General features: G+C 39.7%; 1 protein-coding gene across 1 annotated transcript; it reads right to left on the reverse strand.

Annotated features, from left to right (window-relative positions):
• Positions 1-1553: 1553 nt before the first annotated feature.
• Positions 1554-18017, reverse strand: SLC40A1 (solute carrier family 40 member 1). The gene is made up of 8 exons (XM_017828542.1): positions 17812-18017; positions 17559-17626; positions 13180-13339; positions 12252-12367; positions 11802-11928; positions 8466-8708; positions 5966-6625; positions 1554-4861 (listed from the first exon to the last, which is right to left on the reverse strand). Exons 1-8 carry the CDS (start codon positions 17849-17851, stop codon positions 4542-4544), a joined length of 1734 nt encoding a protein of 577 aa, XP_017684031.1. The 5' UTR covers positions 17852-18017; the 3' UTR covers positions 1554-4541.
• Positions 18018-19199: the final 1182 nt, after the last annotated feature.

Here is a 19199-nt window from a genome sequence, read left to right on the forward strand (position 1 = left end):
GGAAAGGCATTAGCCCCTCCACAGTGCTAGATTTAGAAAAGCTATTAAGTTGCTCTCTCTTCTCTAACAGGAAGTCTTTACTCTAAACCACTTCATGTTTGTTGACCTGGGACATACACATCATATACTGCACAGAAGCAGATATAACAGTGACTGTAGTATTTTAAAACTACTAGATATGAACCTACTTACTCCTTTTCTAAGTGACTATTTTCTCGATAAAGAAACAGAAAATAGTTTAAATTGATGGGACTGAGTTCACTCTTTCTGATTTCCTTTAACAAGATTCAACTTCCAAGCCCCAGTGCTCAGTTTATGAAAATGCTTTTGAAAACAAAAATCAATTAAATACTCAAGCACAAAATAACAAAATACCTTGCCTTCCACAGGTAGGGCTGATAAAGCAAAAGCAAAGCAGTGCAACAAGCAAACAGTGGTAGATACCTCCAATCATTCTACCTTTGGCTGCTGAGCCACCGAATTCCACAGGGGCTTAAAAATCTCTGAACTTTCCAAAATGTGAACTGAGAGAAGGAAAACAGTGAAACCACCAAAGGGTAAATTGTGAAGGGTTAAAAAAGTGGGGTTTATCCACTTAGCATATTTCACAGTAGTCACAGTTCTTTTTCTTTGTACTTTTGTACCTACAGAAGTGGATACGTGTAACCATATTTCCAAGTCAATATTCTAACGCTTGTCTTAGTTTGTAAGTGGCAGTGATGGGGGCAAACACTGCTAAAAATGAAACTTGCTAATCTTTCACACTGACATTTAGGGTAACTCTTAGAGAAACATCACTTACCCTAATGCCACAAGTCTGATACATGCAATGAAGCCTGTAGTTTTAACTCACCACATTCTAACTTCCTCATGGGAACAAACAATTACTACTACTAACTCTAATTCCCACAGAAAAATAACAAGGTAGTAACACAACCAGGGACAAATCATAAAGGTGTTTTTTTAGGCAAACCTCTAGTTCAAGGATGAATCAGTTCCAAGAAATCCTAGTGAATTAACACAGTATCCTTCTAAAGATCAATTCATCATGCAAACATACCCTAACTACTCATAACCAGAAGCAGTCCTGTATTTAATTTTGAGTGTTAAAAGTATTACATTTATCTGTGAGCACTCCTATGCCTAGGGTTCTCTCTCCTACAGGTTGCTGCTACAGAAGGCCATTACCTCAAATTCAGTATGGGAAAAAGATGAGTGGGAAGGTAAAATCATTTGCTTTCTGTTGCTGTGCAGGCCAAGACACAAAACTGCTCTATGACCAATGCAGGACCTGGGTCGCAGTTTCAATACCACAACTTCATCTTAAAACATTGTGCCTTACATTACCACTGTGATAAAAAAAAAAAGCAATGCACTGAAGAGTTATAGGGCCATTGAAAGGTTTTGACTACACTTGACATTTGCTGCTTCCTCAGTGCTTTTTGTTTGTACTTCATGGCTGTTCCATCCCATGGTACTGAAAACCTTCATCCACAGGACCGATGCTAAATGGAGCACACCAGCATCCCCCAAACTAAATGATACAGGACAAATAAGGTTTTATGCAAATTTATTCATTAGCTTTAACAATACATAAATCAATACTATGTCCAGCATAAGGTTGTATAATAAAATATTCTGGTAGGATTAATTTCTAGTGCGAACATTTTTAAGGGCAGTTTTCATCCAATTTGGACACATTTTTTAAAAAAATAAATAAATACAAGGCCAAAAATGCTTACTTTATGAAAGTCCTGCTAAGTAAGACTTCAGGCTCCACATTGCTCCAAAGCACTAACAAGTACAGGTGTCTGTGTACATCTTAGACTCGCACACAAATGGGCTGTGCTCAAGCAGCAAACATTTTTTGACATCCAACTCAGACCAATACATACCAGATTTCTAATGTAGACCTCCTTATTCCTCTTAAAGCTAGCATCCACTTTTTTACTGTAGGATTGTCTTGCCTTCCAGCTGTGATCTGCATATATGAATCCTAACAAATGCACAAAATACAAAGGTCCACTCCTCTCTTAATATTATGTTTTTGGCTCGAGATCCTGACTGCACTCTCTAGTGGAACTATTTATGAAACAAATTGCTACTCAATTCAAGTACACCTAAATCGCCCTTGGAAAAAAAAAAACAAACCCAAACACTAAAACATTTTGGGAACAGGCAGGTACATTACATCCTCCCAGCTTTCTTTGTTATGCTTTTGGAGCTCTCTAAACTTCAGGAATACATCCTCTCTGGGATGTTTGATGCTTAGTGCTATGGCATTAAGTTTTAGGCACGCTGGGTTCTGTGGGCTGCAGACAGTCCAGGAAAGGCTGCATTTTCAGCTTTGTTTCCCTGGTGGTCAGGGAGTCCAGTTATACACAGTGGCATTCAGATGTTCAAAGTGCAGTATAGAGGCATTCGCTGACATCTGGACTGCTTTGATTTATATTTAGCAATATTAAAATCTGGTCCCAATTTAAACTAGATACACATGAGAAAACATATTTGGCACAACAAAGATGTTTTATTTACTAGTGTACTTATACCATGTAGGCTATCCTTTGGGTATATTTGTTCTACAAATCTAGATAAGCTTGTTTTGTCTTCTGACAAATTCTCCTGATGGCAAAATTCCCTTTTCCTTAAGTTACACTCAGGCTTGAGTCACAAATTTTAAACCTACTCTAAATTACACATTTTACTTCATTATATCAAAAAAAAAAAAACTGCCAATGCTTGGTCAAAGTATAAACACTTACAAACCTAGTGAAAACATCCCTGAGAAACTTTCAGCAACATAGAGTAATTATTGGTTTTGGTCCACTAGAGAAAATTGTTACATCCAGGTATTGAAAAATGTGGGCTACGAGTCCATTGGTTGTACACTGGATTCCCATAAATTCACTTTCACTCCCCTTACAAAACATTGTATCTGAGACAAAGACCACTAGAGGTTCTTTACATTCTATTTAGTTTGATAGAGAATGTAATTGTTAAAAAAAATTGTGATGAATGGCCCAGATTCAGCCCTGGTGTAACGCCTTTAATTTCAATGGAGTTCACACACATTCCAGGGTTGAAGTCTGGCAACACATATGACTGTGAAGGACAGTACCTAAAGTAAAAAAAAAAAAAACAACCTTAAAAGTTAGAGGATACTTTTCACAAGTTGCTGACATTTTTTTGCATCCTACTTATTTTGCAAACAAACATTTTACCAATATTGAAGTTTAGAAGTCAGACTGCCATGCCATAGGAAAACTCAAAACACCACCTGGTTCAACTCTACTGAGAAAGCAAAGTGCACAGCTTCCACAAGAGTGCACATAGGGCTAATGGCTATGGAAATACTGTGTTAGCACACATGCAGGGGAAAGAAACAAAAGCAAAAATGCAAGAACTTTTTGAACAGAGGGATGTGTCAGCTTTAGAGGGTCACACAGTCCACCATCTCATTGGTTTAGCGATATTTTAGAACAAAGCCAAAACTCATATACACATTACATAAATGCAAGTAATCCACCTTCTTTTGCCTGAAATATTAAGTATTTTCAAATACAATTGTTTTCAGAAACTCTATTAAAGCCTGATATATTGGAAAATTTATTAAAGCTGCTTGTACTCTAAGGCAAAAAACTAAGTTAGCACTAGAACTTATCTTTCTGTACCAGTACTCCTGACCTTAGCACTTTCGGCTACAAGCCTGAGCAAACCTGCAATTTGCAATTAAAAAGCCATGCTCTGTAATGTTACATCAATAGCTTCTGCTAAATGAGGCTGTTTCACTCTATGAAGTGCAACAAAAGTGTAATACAATATCTTGTACCTAACACTTGTCTAATTTGTAAGGAAACATGCAAAAAAGCCTGCAAAGGTGTTTCCATAAAGTTAAACCAAAACAGATAAAATACTACAATGGTTTTGGGAAAAGATCAAAAACTTAAGAGTCCACTTCAGGAATCTACAAAAGATCACAGAATATTCTGAATTGGAAGGGACCCACAAGGACCATCAAAGTCCAACATTTATAAAGGACCTTTATACCAATTTAAAGAAGGTAGGGGAGCAGAACCGTTCATGGTATGGGAATATTGGAGAAAAACTCCAAAAAACCCCCCAAATACTGTATAACGAGTTATTATAAAGCAACTGAAAAAACCCTTCATTTTACTCAGAGAACACAAGAACTGTTCAGAATTTATGAGCGAACTGAGTAGTTATAACCACTGAACAGTTTCACTGTGGGGGTCAGCAACACAACTTCAACATTATTTTGGAGATCAAACACTAGACATATGACTGCTGGGGATCCTTTGATACAACAGCTGTCAAGATCCAACTGGGCTGTCCTCTGCCAAAAGTGAAGCCTTTTCACAGAGTCGCTGTAATACGAATTTTCTCTCTTGGGACAGCTTCCCCAGACAGCTAAGTTATGCATTCAACTCTAGAGAAACACCTCAGACAGGGTCATAAAAAGGGAGCATACATGCTTAACCATGATATTTGTGCAGCAAAGTTAGTAAGTGAAGTGGATCCTTTCAGACAGTAGATGTATTACCAGGTGGTGAACTGTCAGGGGCTGTTTTGGGATCAGGAGTGCGACAAACAAACAGTTGTTTTCCCAAGGTTTTTTGGGCAAATCTGAAGTACATTATGTGGCCCATTGCAACAAAAGACACAGAAATAAGCACCAATAAGCCAAAAGCTTCAGGGTTTGGGGCCAAGATGACCATGATGAAGTGCAGCAAATCAAGAAGATAATTCATGGAGTTTTGGACACCATTTATGATGCCTCTTTCAGATTCTACCACATTTTCCTGGAGTAACTGTGTGACAGTCAAATCGAAGGACCAAAGGCCTATGGAGAGGAAAAAAAAACCAAGAAGAGTTATCCATGCAACTGGGATTCTCATGGTAAGCTTTCATCACTGGCACAATACAATTCCTCCTTCCAAACACTAATTTCTGCCAAAAATGCACAGGATAAGATATTCTCTTGTATGACTAGAATTGATTTCACACTCACAGTCAAGAGCAATTTACTTTCCTTTTACTAATATTTCCTGAAATAATACATACAGCTTGACACATTAACTTGCCTGTCATCTCTTCCTTCAACATGTCTATGAAGTTAATGTTTCGCTCACCTTTTCCTTGTTTAAATAGCTGGTTTACAGCTATTTACTGTGTATTCATGCTAGCTACAACCACTGAGTTTTGCAAAAGATGTCTGCAAAAGAATTAAACATGTTTAAACTATGCAGAATACATAATTTAAAATGGTCTCAGTTGACACTAACTTCCATACTGTTTTGGTCCATTAATGATTCAGCTTTAAAAGTTTATCTTGCAAACAAACCTAAGACATGTGAATCAAGTATTTTATTCCTCCTCAATTCAGCAAAACCTGCAGAAATTAAGTACAAAGATTCTACAAATGACAGTTACTGTTCATTGCATTCATGCATTTGACTGCTTCTGCTGTTGACAATTACTAATACTATGCTAACCAGCAATTCCTCAAAAAATTAAGCTGTCTGAGTCAAGTTTCTATTCTAAACTCCAAGATTAGACAATTTAGTAAATTGATTAATTCAGTAAACTGCAGAGTTTGAAGGTTTTGACAGCAGATGTGTTTAGTTCTGTTTCCTAGTAACAGTTTCATTTGGTTGTGATAGAATACCATTGAGATGAGCATTCCAAAAAACCAGTTACATTCATCTCCAAATGTGGTAACTTTTTCCCATTAGTGACATACAATGTACAAGAAATTAGTACTTCATTCCTTGCCCCGGTGATCATTTTTATGTGAAGTATAATCAGTTAGCCTTAGAAATGTGATATAACACTTCAACTATAGCCTAAATTCTAAATTAAAATTTGTATTTAGTTGACAGGCACTGCAATCTTTAAAATGCAAAGCAGTTAATAAACAAAATTTTAATAGAGACGTAATACTCACCAACTCTAGCAGCAATGACTCCTGCAAACAGGAGACTGACAGAGATCAAAGGCACGGGCTCAGGACTCATCTCTGGGTCGCTGTTAGCAGGAGTAGTAGACCCGTTTAACAAGTTGGGCATTCCAGTTGCCAAAATCATTTCAGGTTCTGGAGATGCTATAGTAGGTAATGGCTCATTTTCAAATAGCCTGGCACTGATGTCAGCAAATGGGGAAACAGTCAAATCCATAGGACTTCCAGGCATAAATACAGAGACGACACATAAGATCAGACAAGCAAACTGAGCAACTCCAGAGATGAGGCCTGTGCGGATGAGGCCACACTTGCGACGAAGCCAAGTGAAAGCTACTGTTCCCATGATTCCAGTGACTGCCGAGGCACCCATGAGGAGGCTTAGCACGGAGCCACTCAGACCCTGAGTGTATGCATAGCCTGTAGTGATACAATCAAAGCCCAGAACAGTCATGTACAGAAATGCAAGACCCATGCCTGCAAGAAACACCGGCTGGTTGTAGTACGCGACCCATCCATCGCGGAACGTTATGAAGGGTTCAGCAATGCGGGCAGCGCAGCCGACTTCCTTCTCCTGTTGGGGCTCAAAGCCAGTTACATCTTTCTCAACAATTAACTGCACTCCTTCAGCAGGTTTCATGTCACTCTCTGTGAACAGAAAGGCAGCTGTCAGATACACTCCTGCCTGGAAAGTGCACAGTGTAAACCGACAGACAGCAAGTTCACTTCTGCAGAAGTGCATCAGTTAAACACCACGACCAAGCTCTCTCTTAATTACCTAAATAATTTAAAAAGTGTCCTAAAAATCCCACCTGTAGGGCAAGATCAAGTAAAATTTATCCCTATCGATTCAAACTCCTGCTTATTTCATTGAACTGTGATAGAAGAAAGCACTGCCTGCTTCTAGACTTGCGACTGAATGCTCCATTTTCATAAAGAAATTATTTGTTTAACAAATGCTAATGTTAGTTGACATTTTAACATAGCTTTGTATGCTTAAATACACTAATTGCAGAAAGAAGGGAATACTTAAACACCTGTCAATATATCATGTCATGGTAGAAGAACTAAGGCTGAAGCCTATCCAGAGGAGAAAGTTTTCAAAGCTTGACTTAAAAAAACCCTTCAAACCAGGCTTTTCTACAGTTTTATTTTCACTGTAATATAGGAAAAAGGCACAAAAAAAAAAAATCCAAAAACCCCATAGCAGTATTTACATTTAGTAATATGGATAGAAACTCTACAAGTGTCTGGATGCCTGCAAAGTGTTTTTACACTGTTAAGCTTAAAACTAACTCCACATATAGTGAGAAATGAAGTGTTCTTGAAATTTTTAAAAATACAAGTCTCCTGCTAAAATCAGATACTGCAATAGCAAAGATTAAGAGGTGTTTCCTACATATTGACATTTGCTAAATGCTTCATTTTTCAGAAGTCATTAAGAGCCAGTTCCAAAGCCATGGAGCCTTCTACACTCTATTTTGTTCCCCTACCCTGGACTGCCATCAGCCCAGTCCAAGAGCTTACTAGACCAGCCATTAACACAATGGATCTGATGGCTGGCAAGATATGTCTCTTCAGTACTTTTAATAGCAGCTTCCTATCTCACCTTATATTGAGCAAAAATTGCTAGCTAGCATTTAAACAAAAAGCAGGAATTCTTCATATTTCTTAAAAAAAACCAAAAATTGCAACCTATTGGTTTTTGGAGCCCATGAGATGAGCTTTCAGTAGCATTCACATACTGCTACCTTAAAAATGAGAAAACACTTATGTTTGGTATTCCAGTACCTAACACTTCAAATAACTCATAGAAATAATTCATGCTTCTGAAATGATTTTTATTTCTGATATTCAGTCTACCTGAAGTAATGTTAATACCAATTTTAAGGCTGCTTATAGGAATAGCCATAGTCATAGCCATCTACACTGTAAGCCTCATTAGTTCTGCTTGGCCAAGAAAGCAAAATTGAAGGTCAAAGTAGATTTTTTTTATTCCTCCACCATTTCATGCAGCATAGCATTCAAGCCTGCCAGGCTAGACCACCTATTCTACAACCTCCTGAAAGCACGTTAGTACTATGTATAAGTAGAAATGAGTTAGCAAGAAATAGTCTTACAGAGGCTGTTTTTCCCTTAGAAACTACAGAACCAAGGGCTTTGTCCAGATTATTAGCTATGGTACAGATGAATAGGAGCATTCCTTACAATCAGCCCTAAGTTAGAGGGCAGACCTACTCTAAAGGGTTAAATAAGAGGAGAGAGATCATTCTTTGGCTGTATTTTATGGAATTCCTCCAACAGCTGCACTAAGTATTGTTACTTAGATTAGAGTCTCTGGTATTTATGTCCAAAAACTGAAACCTCCAAGCTCTGAGTAGAAAGCTATATAGCCTCAAAACAGTGTCTGTAGAGAAGTCAACACTTCATTTGACTGATACAATTAATATACTGTAAATTTGAACAGTTACTTCTGTGTTTTCAGTACCTTTTGTTACATTCAGCTGTTTCAGTTCTGATTCTTCAACTTTGGCAGATTTGAGAGCCAGAGTAGGGGTTTTCTGATAAACCTTCCAGAGCAGCAGATATTCCACACACATCGACATCAGGTTCCAGCCAGAAATGAATCCACAGCCAATCATCGGGGAGCCAAACGTCATTATCTGACCAACAGCCATTGGGGCCAAGATGTTGGTCAACTGATCAATTCTTCTTATTGTGGCATTCATATCTGTCAGAAATTATGATGACATAAATTAACTGTGGAACACTTACAGTTAAACATTCACTAACACAAGAGTGGATTACACACGCACAAACATCCAGCTAAGTAGTCTTGCTCTGACTGTAAGTGGTTCCAACGGGAGAAACCAGAGGCACCTTCAGAGTGTTCAAGTGTTTAAGTTTACTGCCATCAACCAAGGTGTTTCTAAGCCAAATCCCTACTCCTGCCAGTTTTGCCTGCATGAGGTCTTCTAGGTTAAGCATGCTGGGTTTACACTGAAAGTGTAATTCTGCAGGTAAAACTGCTGGTCCTGAGACCACCTTTACATATCATGACAATGATCTTGTGGACTCCTAAGTCTCTCTCTGTAACACTCAAACCTAGCATGCACAATTCCAGCAATCTCATTAGGTGGAATTCTTTCCTGTAAAGATAGTAGTCGCTGAAACTATCTCCCAATACTGCAATACATATTTCTTAGTCTCCCTCACTTACTGCTAACAACTGGTGACAACAGCACCACCACGATAGCAGCAGACCTTTGAAATGGCTTTACCTTTCCTTGTTGAGTCACACTGGTTGATGGCAGTTGTAGGCATTCTCAGATCTTACTGAGCAAAGTCCTCACTCCTTTCTGTTCCACACTTTGATGTTAACAGTCAAAACAAGCAGTCCATGCTTAGAACAAATGCATCTTCCATTTGCTGGGAGGGGATGTCTCACTCTCCTCAATCTTAGCCACTTCAGTGTCATTAAACCCTCCTGGCTCCACTGAGTTCCCAATTAGTAGTGCCATTGTTCCACTCCTACAGGTTGCTTGACACTCAAGGGTTTCACATATCAGGGCTTCAGGTTGCTTAGAAGTACATCTCAAGCCCATTTTAGAGTTCTACTATGAAATTAGAGCTTTTGAAGGACAAGTGAAACTGTACATCAGTGTGAAGCTGCTTTACTGAACCTATAGAGAATTATTCCTCGCCATTCACAGAAACATTTATGTTATTCTATTTAGAATTCTAAGTCAATTCAGTGTTAATCTAGGTAACTCTCAGTCAAATAATTAAGTTAGATGTTTGCATAATACTTTGTTTTAGAAACTCCAAGAACTGAGCTTTGGTTTTTTGAGTATTTGAGGAAGGCTAATATTTCCACTCAGGAAAGGTACAAAGTAAGAGTCAATAGGAAAACTAATTAATGACAATGAAGAAGGGGAAGCCAAGGGAATTTTTTATCACTGACTTGCATAACTTAGGCTCCTCTTTGAGGAAAGGTAGCAGAGTAGACATGGACAACAGTATTTGCCACAAAGTCAATGCTGGCACTTCATTATTTTAAGTTAGGGAACTTCAAATCTCCAAGTTAAATCACGATTAAACGCAAAACAACCCTATTCAGCCTGGAAGGGATCTTTTAGATAAATCTGTTGAACTAAGGTACTTAATTCAGTGGCTGTTTTTGAATGAGAATTTAGAGTAACCTCTTGCCTGCTTTTTCAGTACAAAATATATGGGGTCATACAATTGTGCCCAAGACCATGAAGCAGTGAAGAGGCAGGACTGCCTCCCAGGCAGTTCTCTGCAGGTGTGGTCTGTGCCTTATCTCAGCTGTGGTATGCAGGACAGGCACTGGGGAGATGATTTGCTGAGTAAGATCTGACACAGGAAGAAAGGTTAATGAGAACTATTAAAACTAAGACTCTTACAGACAGCTGCTATTTTTCTACCTGTGATTCACATGCATGAAGAAAGTTCACCTGTACTGCTGCTCTACAAGAGACATGACCTAGAAAGGGACAGCAAGGTCAGAATAAAAGACTACAGGGGAAAATTTGTATACTGAAAAATTAAAGTATGGCACTTCCAATGCATCTAAGAATTACCCTTTCCTGGATAAGATGGGTAAGTAATATTCCTTCACTGAAGGTAAATATCAAGTAAAAATCTGGAATACAGGATTCAAATCCCTAAAAGGACTCTGAACTTTATGGGCAATTTAGCAGCTTCACACAAAATCAGAATCCAGAAGCTGAAATGCTTTCTAGGACTGGAGGTATTTCAACTGTGTCAGACTAACTTTAGTTGCAGAGCTAGTAAGCTATAAATGTCTTGGTAATGTTAAGCTGCACTGTTCTGTGTTTGCAGTCCAGTATCAGTTCCTCTATCTGAGAAGGCTTAAGTCCCTTTATGGGGTTAATTCAGAGCCCATATAATCTGATCAAATTCACTGTGAAAGTGCTGCTTCCCTGTCTGTTACAGTCAGAGGAGCAGCAGAGCCCAAAATCCGTCATACACCCCTTGGTGTGATTTGCCTTGGGGCCAAGAGTACCCCCAGCAAAGGAGAGTCAGGTTCAATGCATCCTTGGGCAGGTTCCCAAACTCCAACATCCAAGTAGTGTCATGACTACCAAGCTGCAGTAGAATTTGAATGAGGACTCGTTCTCTCTTCTAATAGTACCAGTGCTACTACGCAAGAAAGGGTGGGGGGAAGGAAAAATATTTTCTAGGCAAAAAAAGATGATTAAGTCTGTGGTCAAAGATTAAAAGTATCAGATGGAATTGGAAGCTCTACTTTCCTTTGACAACTGAAGAAAGGTGTTCACAGCTCTGAGTTAGACATCTAATTCTAGAGAAATACAAGATTTCTGGTGTGTCTGCATGCAGTGTTACCTACTGGCAGTATCCTGATCCCCCTACTTAACTGTTCTGGACTTCATTCTTATGTACCTCCTGGATCCCTATGAGAGGAGCCCAGTTATGCAAGAGTTTTCTGTTTCATTCCAGGGACCTAAAAATAAAGTATTGCAACACTTGGCTTGTTCAGCAAGACTAGTTTTCCTGACAGATCTGCAGCAGGTCTAAAAAGAGGACAAAACAAGTTCAGGGATGCCTAAGTGAATTGTAATCACAACAGTAATTTCTGATCTCAGTCAGAGCAAGGAAGAGCAAAATAAAGGCTGCCCCTTGACTTGATGTTTTATCATAATATCTGGAACTCAAAGATGCACTAATATCTGCAAAACTCCAGTCTAGAAAAAAAAAAAACAAAACCCAAGCTTGGAAAGTAAGACATGTAAAGTATTAAAAAGGCAACATATTTCACCTGCCAGTTTGCTTCTGTCTTCCCCTGCAACCACAACAATCCAGTCCCTCTGAATTGTGATTGCTGTGGCAGTGCTGGCCAAATTGGCAATATTTGCTATTGTGATAACCAGGATATAGCACACCGTCTGGAGAGGGGGGGAAAGAGTTACAACATGAGAAAATTGATGAAGAAAAATCTCCACCTCCCACACAAGCAGAAAAGGATTTTACATTTGAATTCACACGTTTTGGCATTATTATTCACACAAAACAAGATCAACTCTACTTTACAATTCCTGGCAGAAAACAATCATGTCTGTTTACCCAACAAGCTCAGTTTCATTTGCCAGTTTTAGCTCCCAGAAATGTCTAAACAGACTAGAGGAAAAAAAATAAAAATTCATCCATCTCCCATGCTCCCCAAAGTTCTTTGTAAAATAATTTCTTATTAACAAGTTCAAGCACTCACAAGAAGCCATCCATGGTATAATGTCAAGAGTTGTGTCTTAAACAAGAAGATAATCATCAGGATAATACCACACAGGATGACAGATGCATTCTGTACAATCAAGGATGTCTGGGCCACTGTTTTAAATCAAAACAGAGAACAACAGTTATGAAATAAGAATGAGCTAACTATAACCTTAGGGAGGACATAATTAAGGAACATGCACAGTTTCCTTAAATAATTTTATTTTCCTAGTCTTCACAAAATATAAGCAGCAAAAGTCTACTTCATATTCCATTTTAATCTTCCATTGTCTTAGAGAAAGAAATTAATGTCTAATGTAACTTTGTAGCTCTTGATTCACAGTTCAAGCAGGTCTTTTCGCAATCAAAGTCTCTGTTTAAATGCTGATACTATCTTTCCAGTAGTAAAAGCCTAGCTCAAACATCTAAAACTTATCTTCAGCCTACCATGGATGGATGGGATGCTATTTTGTAAACTTTTGGAAAGTAAAAAACTCATATGAAGAACTTGACGCCATTTTCTTTATACAACAGGCTAGAGCATACATTTTTAAAATACGTATTATGCAAATGCAGTGTGTGTTTACACTGAAGTGAAAGATGTTTGTATCCTGACAGAAGACAACAAATAATGCAAGTGTATGTTAGTGTTAGACTGTAAAGAGCCTGGTCTGTAAAAGTTGGGGGCTTTTACCTTCTGCATTTCCAGGCTTAGCCTGAGTAACACATAATCACCACTTAAAACTGTTTTCCTCCTATCTTAGACAGTATCTTTGTGTAACCATCACCACTCAAACTCCACTCCGCCCTTCTTGTAAAGAAATTAGCAAGCCCCATTCTCGTATGTGACTCGAGGAATTAACTCTATCAGCTTTAACATTAATTTGATCCATCCTTAAGCAAATAACCTGCTCTAGACATCTAACCTTTGAGCCTGGAGTTCTTGTCCACCCAGTCTCCAATAAGGGCCCCCAGGAGAAGAACAGATCCCGCCACAACCAGTCCATAGACGGCAGTCAGGAGTAAGCTGTTCCCATAAAGTTCCACCAGGAATACGGACACAGCAAAATGCCACATACGATCTCCCTGCGAGAGTAACAGAGAACACACACATGCAGCATTACTGTTGGCACTCTGCAAGCACACAGGTTCACTGGTTTACTAACGCCCTGACAAAGAATCTGTACGAAAATAAAGGGTTGTTACGCATGCAAGGGTGGAGTGGGGGTGGTTGGTTTTGTTTTGGGTTTTTTTTATTACTGTACCCTGTCACCATTGATTTTGTCCCATTATCACTAAGATCAGCTGTCCTAATCAAGTGAATCATTACAGCTTGTAACACCACATCCAAAAATCCCAGGTATTTTCTATTATAGTATTACAGGACCAAGTCTATTATCAGCCACATCCAACAAGCCTCAAAAAGCTTACATAAATTCCCCAGCACAGATCAAATATTAACAACAGATTTACTGGTTATTGACACTATTTAAATAACTTTGAGACAACAGTTTGCTCTTAGACGATCAAAGCTTAAGTGCTGCTTTAAAACACGAGAGTGAGTCGAGTGAAAGCAAGTCATACAATTTAGGAAAGACATGGAGAAATGTTAACTACAGTTTCCTAAGTCAATGGACTTCAGCTATTTTCGTGTTAAGCATTGGCATATTACTCAGAGGTAGAATATTAGAGCTCATTTAATCTATTGTAAACTCATTGCTAGTTCAGCCTATTTAACTTATTGCTAGTTTAACCTAGTGCTTAGAATACATTTTCACATTCTGATACCACTTGCTACAGGTACAAAAAGGGAGCCCCAAATTGCTAAACATGTGCAAGTGAAGTAATTTCCATACTATTCAAAACATTTTCAGGTTTGCTAATGAATACATGGGGTTTTTCTGCTGTCACATGATGGGAGTCATATCTCACTTTATTATATTGCAAGAAATGAACAACAGAAAATGCTTTATGTAATTAGTAACAGAGCAGATGAATAGAAATCATTCATACTATTCTAAGGCACACAGGTTGTTTAACAAGGGTCCCCTTAACATTAGCCTTTTACAAACCAAACACAAAACTGTTTTCTTCTGCTGCCTTATCTTAAATAAACAATTGCTAGGTGATACAGCAAATAGTACAAATTTCTAAGGACCTCAAATATTCTTAAGGGCTGGGGGAGGTGTAAAAATACAAGTACTTTTAAAAAGCAAAGCCTGCCAAATCTAACTTACCACGTACCACAGCAACCAAGACATACATAAAAAGCACGCTATTTAGAGAGTCAAAATAACTGCACTTTGATTAAAGTCTTCAATATAGTACAGACACAAAAAGCATTTGCCTTTTAATGTTATTCAAGCTCCCTGAAGGAGGTTTCTGTAAACACTGTAATGTGTAAACCTTCATATTTTTTTCCCTAACCATAGGCAGAAAAAAATTAAACTCCAATCATGTGGAAATAGAAATTTCATCTATTCAAAGAAAAACTCTGGATATTATGTTTTTTAACTAAATCCAATGAAAAATCCTACTACAAGCATAATTATCTTTTATGTCCCCTCACACATATAATAAACCAATACACCTAAAGTCATCTGTAAATATATTCCACTTATATTCCATGGTTAGTTAGTAGAAATATATAGAAAATATCCCAGCAATAAATCCACAGGGATATGATTTCCCAAGTCAGTCATTCACTTAATATAATCTGAGGTGGTACTTTAAAGTATTTCACTTAAAATACATGCAGGTGGATGAACTAAGTTTTGATCAGCCTGTATAACTGTTTATTAAGCTAGAAAAGTGAGCCAAAAATGTGCTTTCACAAGAACATTTCACAACAGAAGTTTGGGTTTTTTCTTTATGTAGAGATGTTTCAGCTGCCTAATTCTGAAAAGATGAAAAAGGCATTTAAAAAAAAAAAACTAAGCATGAGAAAGTCAGTGCCAGACACTCCTGTCAGATTTAAAAACTGAATCTCACTTGAAATCCATGGGAAGGTTCCCTTGACCCCAGTGAAACCAGGATTTTTCTATACAGTTCATTTAAACATTGCTCAACCTTATCCAATTAATTTACTCAGAGTATTTTGATCAGGCCAATCCACAGAGACAATTCTTGGGGTAACCAAAGCTGTTCCAGCCTGGAAGCATGAGTTTCTTTCAGGAATTAAAAGCCACAAAGAGCAAGCAAAGATCAATGAGTGTCATAAAAGAACAATATTAGTGAATTACAGAGGCTTGAAGCAGGTACAAAACTAGGCTCTGTTGAAACTTAAACAGCAAACATTGTCCTCAGAATCAGGCAAATCCTTGATTATATATACTTAATCCCACTTCAAAGTGTGGGTATTTCAAAACTTCTAAATGGCTACAGATGTTTAGCCTCACCATCCTTTTAAAGACAGCTCTTCCTCTTCTTTATTTATAATTATCCTTATAATCATCTCAAACGGAACGTTTCCAATCCCACCTCAGAACTGAAGCCAACAAGTTAAGCAGGAGCCAGGCTACTACCTACTGACAGGCCTCCTGATGTCTGAGGGGTACAGATAAGGCTGAGAAATTGCAACCAACTGACCTTCTGGGAAGCATTAGGCCTGGCAGCAACAAGGTAAACCCAGTTCCATCCTGTTCCCTCTTTACTGCTGAGGGATTGACAGCCATGGATTAAATACAATAAGGTCTGAGACTCCAGCTCAGCAGAACACATCCCTGAGGCCAAGCACAGTTCAAATGCTTTACTCAGCCAGAGCCTGACAGAGTCTAGACTTTGTTCAAGTCTCAACATTTGTTGAGCTGTGACATGTTTAATCATTTACAGGTTTTTCTTTTTATTTAGGAATGGCATAGTAACACAGAAACCTAATTAGCTCCCTCAGTTACAGTAAAACTCCATTTCTATCAGGTTTTGTATTGTGGGCAGGGCCATTCTAGAACAGAGATGACCTATTACTTGGAGTTCTAAAGATTTGGGTATTTGTTTATTTTTCCTATTACCAAAAACCTCCAGAGTACAGGAATAGCAAAGTTTAGGAGATATAAAATGCAAAGTTTAGGAGATATAAAATGAGATGTATTTCTGTTATTTCAGCCGGTTGTTTCAGCAGGCTTGGTCAGGGGTTTTTGAATCAAGATTTTCAGCACAAAACCTACCAGAACATTACCAGGAGTACATTACTAATATTGCTAAACAGCTGAATAGATATTTTGCAGTCCAATGTTTGTTATGGTGTGCAAAACTATTCTCAAACTCTGCTTTGTCACCTTTACTCATGTACTCCGAGAGCAACCCTACCGCCAAGCTTCGAAGCACTCGTCAGAGAGCAGCAAGCAGGGTTCGTGGGCATGACTGACAAAAACTGTTGCAGGTAACAACCCTGACCTCTAAAAAGCAGCAAACCAAACAGAAACATCACCACTCAGCTCCTTCAGTAATATTAACAACTGCCAAAATACTGCACTTGTTTAAACACATGTTTGATACCACTCAAAGTCTTCTTCCACCAACAGAAACGTCAATATGACCCTTTAGGTTAGTGAAAGCAAGAAGCTGCCAGAATCAGGCAGGCAGTGTTGTAACTGTAGATCAGCCACTTGCTCAATGCACACATCAAAAGAACCCAAATGCAGGACTAAAAGGCAAAACAAGGAATATTAGGGGAGAAATTTTCACTTCTTTTTTTAATCAAGCCATTATATGGGGACTTAATATTCTTAATTTTATTATATAGAATAGAACCAGACTGTCTATTTTTTAGTACATATTTTAAGGTGGTGTTTGGGTTTTTGTAGTATCCCTCAACTGAGTAAAAGCTGGTGCAATGAGTTACTTTAGTACAGAAGGAAAGCATTTCAGAAGGCAAACGTTTTTACAGAAAAAGAGACATCTCCCGACAGTGTCATCAGGTTTGCTAAGAAGCAATGGGACCATTGCAAACATTGAGTATTTCCCATTAGTTAATATACAAGTCCTTCAGATACACGGACTGTAATGGACTGTCTCTCTCTCTGCTCCTCTTTAAGGAGCCTCACTGGTTCTGTAGTTATTTAAAAAGTACAAAAAGGTACAGAGCCAGGCCCTCCAGAAAGCGAGTACTGCACTACTCTGCACTACACCTGAACCTACTGCAATGTATCACATAAAGATTACGAAGACTTAACAGCGAGGTGTTGTAATCAGACCTCTGTCTTTGTGTGATGTGTGTGAAGATTTTTTGGAAACTACCAGTAAAACTCAGGTAAGTCACGGACAAATTAAAAAAATCCTACTTCTACCAGGCCGGTATTTTACTTACCCAAGTGGACAGTGCATGCCCAAGATAAAGAAGAAACTTTGCAGACGTAAAATAGGCAACCACAGATCCTAAACGAGAAACAAGAAACAGATGCTAAAGGAGATGCGGGCACATCCACCGCACTTCGGCCCGCACCGGGTGCACTTCGCTGCGGTGAGGGGGACCCGACACGGTGCTCGGAGCGGAGCCGCCCCGGACACACGGCGCGGTCCGGAGCCCCCCCCGCGCCCGGGACCCGAGGGACCGCACTGACCGCCGCGCCGCCGGCCCTGCGGCTCCGCTGCCCGCGCCATGCCGGCCCGATCCGCCGCTGCCCGCTGCCGACAGGAGGGGGGGACGCGCGGCTCTCTCCGTGTTGCCTTCCCCGACTTAGCCAGCACTGTAGCTGAAGTCGGAAAGCCTTGGCCTTATGCGGCGCGGGCGGCGGGGACGCTCCGCCGCGGAGGGGCCGAGCGCCGCTCGACGCCCGGCTCGGAGCTCTGAGGGGCCGGAGGCTCCGAGGCTGCGGGTTCGGCTCTGGCCGCGCACCGCCCTTTGTATCGGCGGCGGCGGCACCGCCCCCGCCCGGCCCCTCCCGGGGGCGGCCCCGGCCCCGCCGCCGTGCCCGGGGAGCGGGAGCGGCGCCTCGCGGGCACCGCCGGGCTGGGATCGTGTTCGCGGCCTCGGCCACGGCCGTGGGACCCGGCGGCCACCAGGGCCGATCAGAAAGCGGCACAACGCCGAGGTGATTTTCGCTGTGTGCCGGGCCCCTGAGCCCTGCCCCTGGCTGGGCTCTCTGCTGTTGCCGTGGTGGTTACAGCGATTCAGAAAACGTGACATTGGCGAATGGGCAGTTACGCCAAGAAGCCGGGGTTGTAAGGGAAGCGCCAAGTGTCACAAGCCAGCCCTTGAAACACCTGCGAATGACAGTGCTTGCTCCCAATTCAGAGCTTTCAATAAAAAAAAAAAAAACAACTAAGCAAAGTACCAAAATGTAAGCTGTTTAACTGAAATAACACTCTGTTCTAATGAAGATGGTGCAGAATTCACTCCTTCAGTGCTGGCTCAGGCATATTTACGGCCCACCATAAATACTTTTTTTTGCGCACTATGTGACCTACTTTTGGTACTGACCACCACCACAAACTGCATTTTTATAGAACTTAAAAACCAGTCAAAGTGTACAATAAGCTATTTTTTTCTTTCTTTTTTTTTTTTTTCCCCAGGATATACAAAAATATTTAAGAAGTATCTGTCCTTGTGCAGTTGAAAAGATAATGATTGCTCTTGGCTGCCAGATGATTTTTTTCATTGTGTAATACTGCAAAGTTGCCTCCTATATGTGTAAAACTGCTTTTGTTTTGGGTTGTTTTTTCGGTCTTGTTTTGGTTTGGGATTTTTTTCCCCCCAAGTATATAGGCCATCCCAGAAGCAAATGCCTGACATAACAGACCAATAATCTGTTCTGGTGTTGCCATTCCTGTGATCTTGTTCAAAGTATTTCTTGCATCAATTAGATGATTTTCTATGCATGAATCATGGATTATCCTTTGCATAAAGGGAACTAGACCTTGGGAAAAAAAAAATCAGAAATAAAAATTCATATAAACATGGGAAGCCTAAAATTGCTGTTTCAATGGGATTGGTTATCCTAGGTGAGTT

The sequence above is a fragment of the Lepidothrix coronata genome, unplaced genomic scaffold (genome assembly GCF_001604755.1).
Source record: "Lepidothrix coronata isolate B3197 unplaced genomic scaffold, Lepidothrix_coronata-1.0 Scaffold149, whole genome shotgun sequence".
NCBI classification, from domain to species: Eukaryota; Metazoa; Chordata; class Aves; order Passeriformes; family Pipridae; genus Lepidothrix; species Lepidothrix coronata.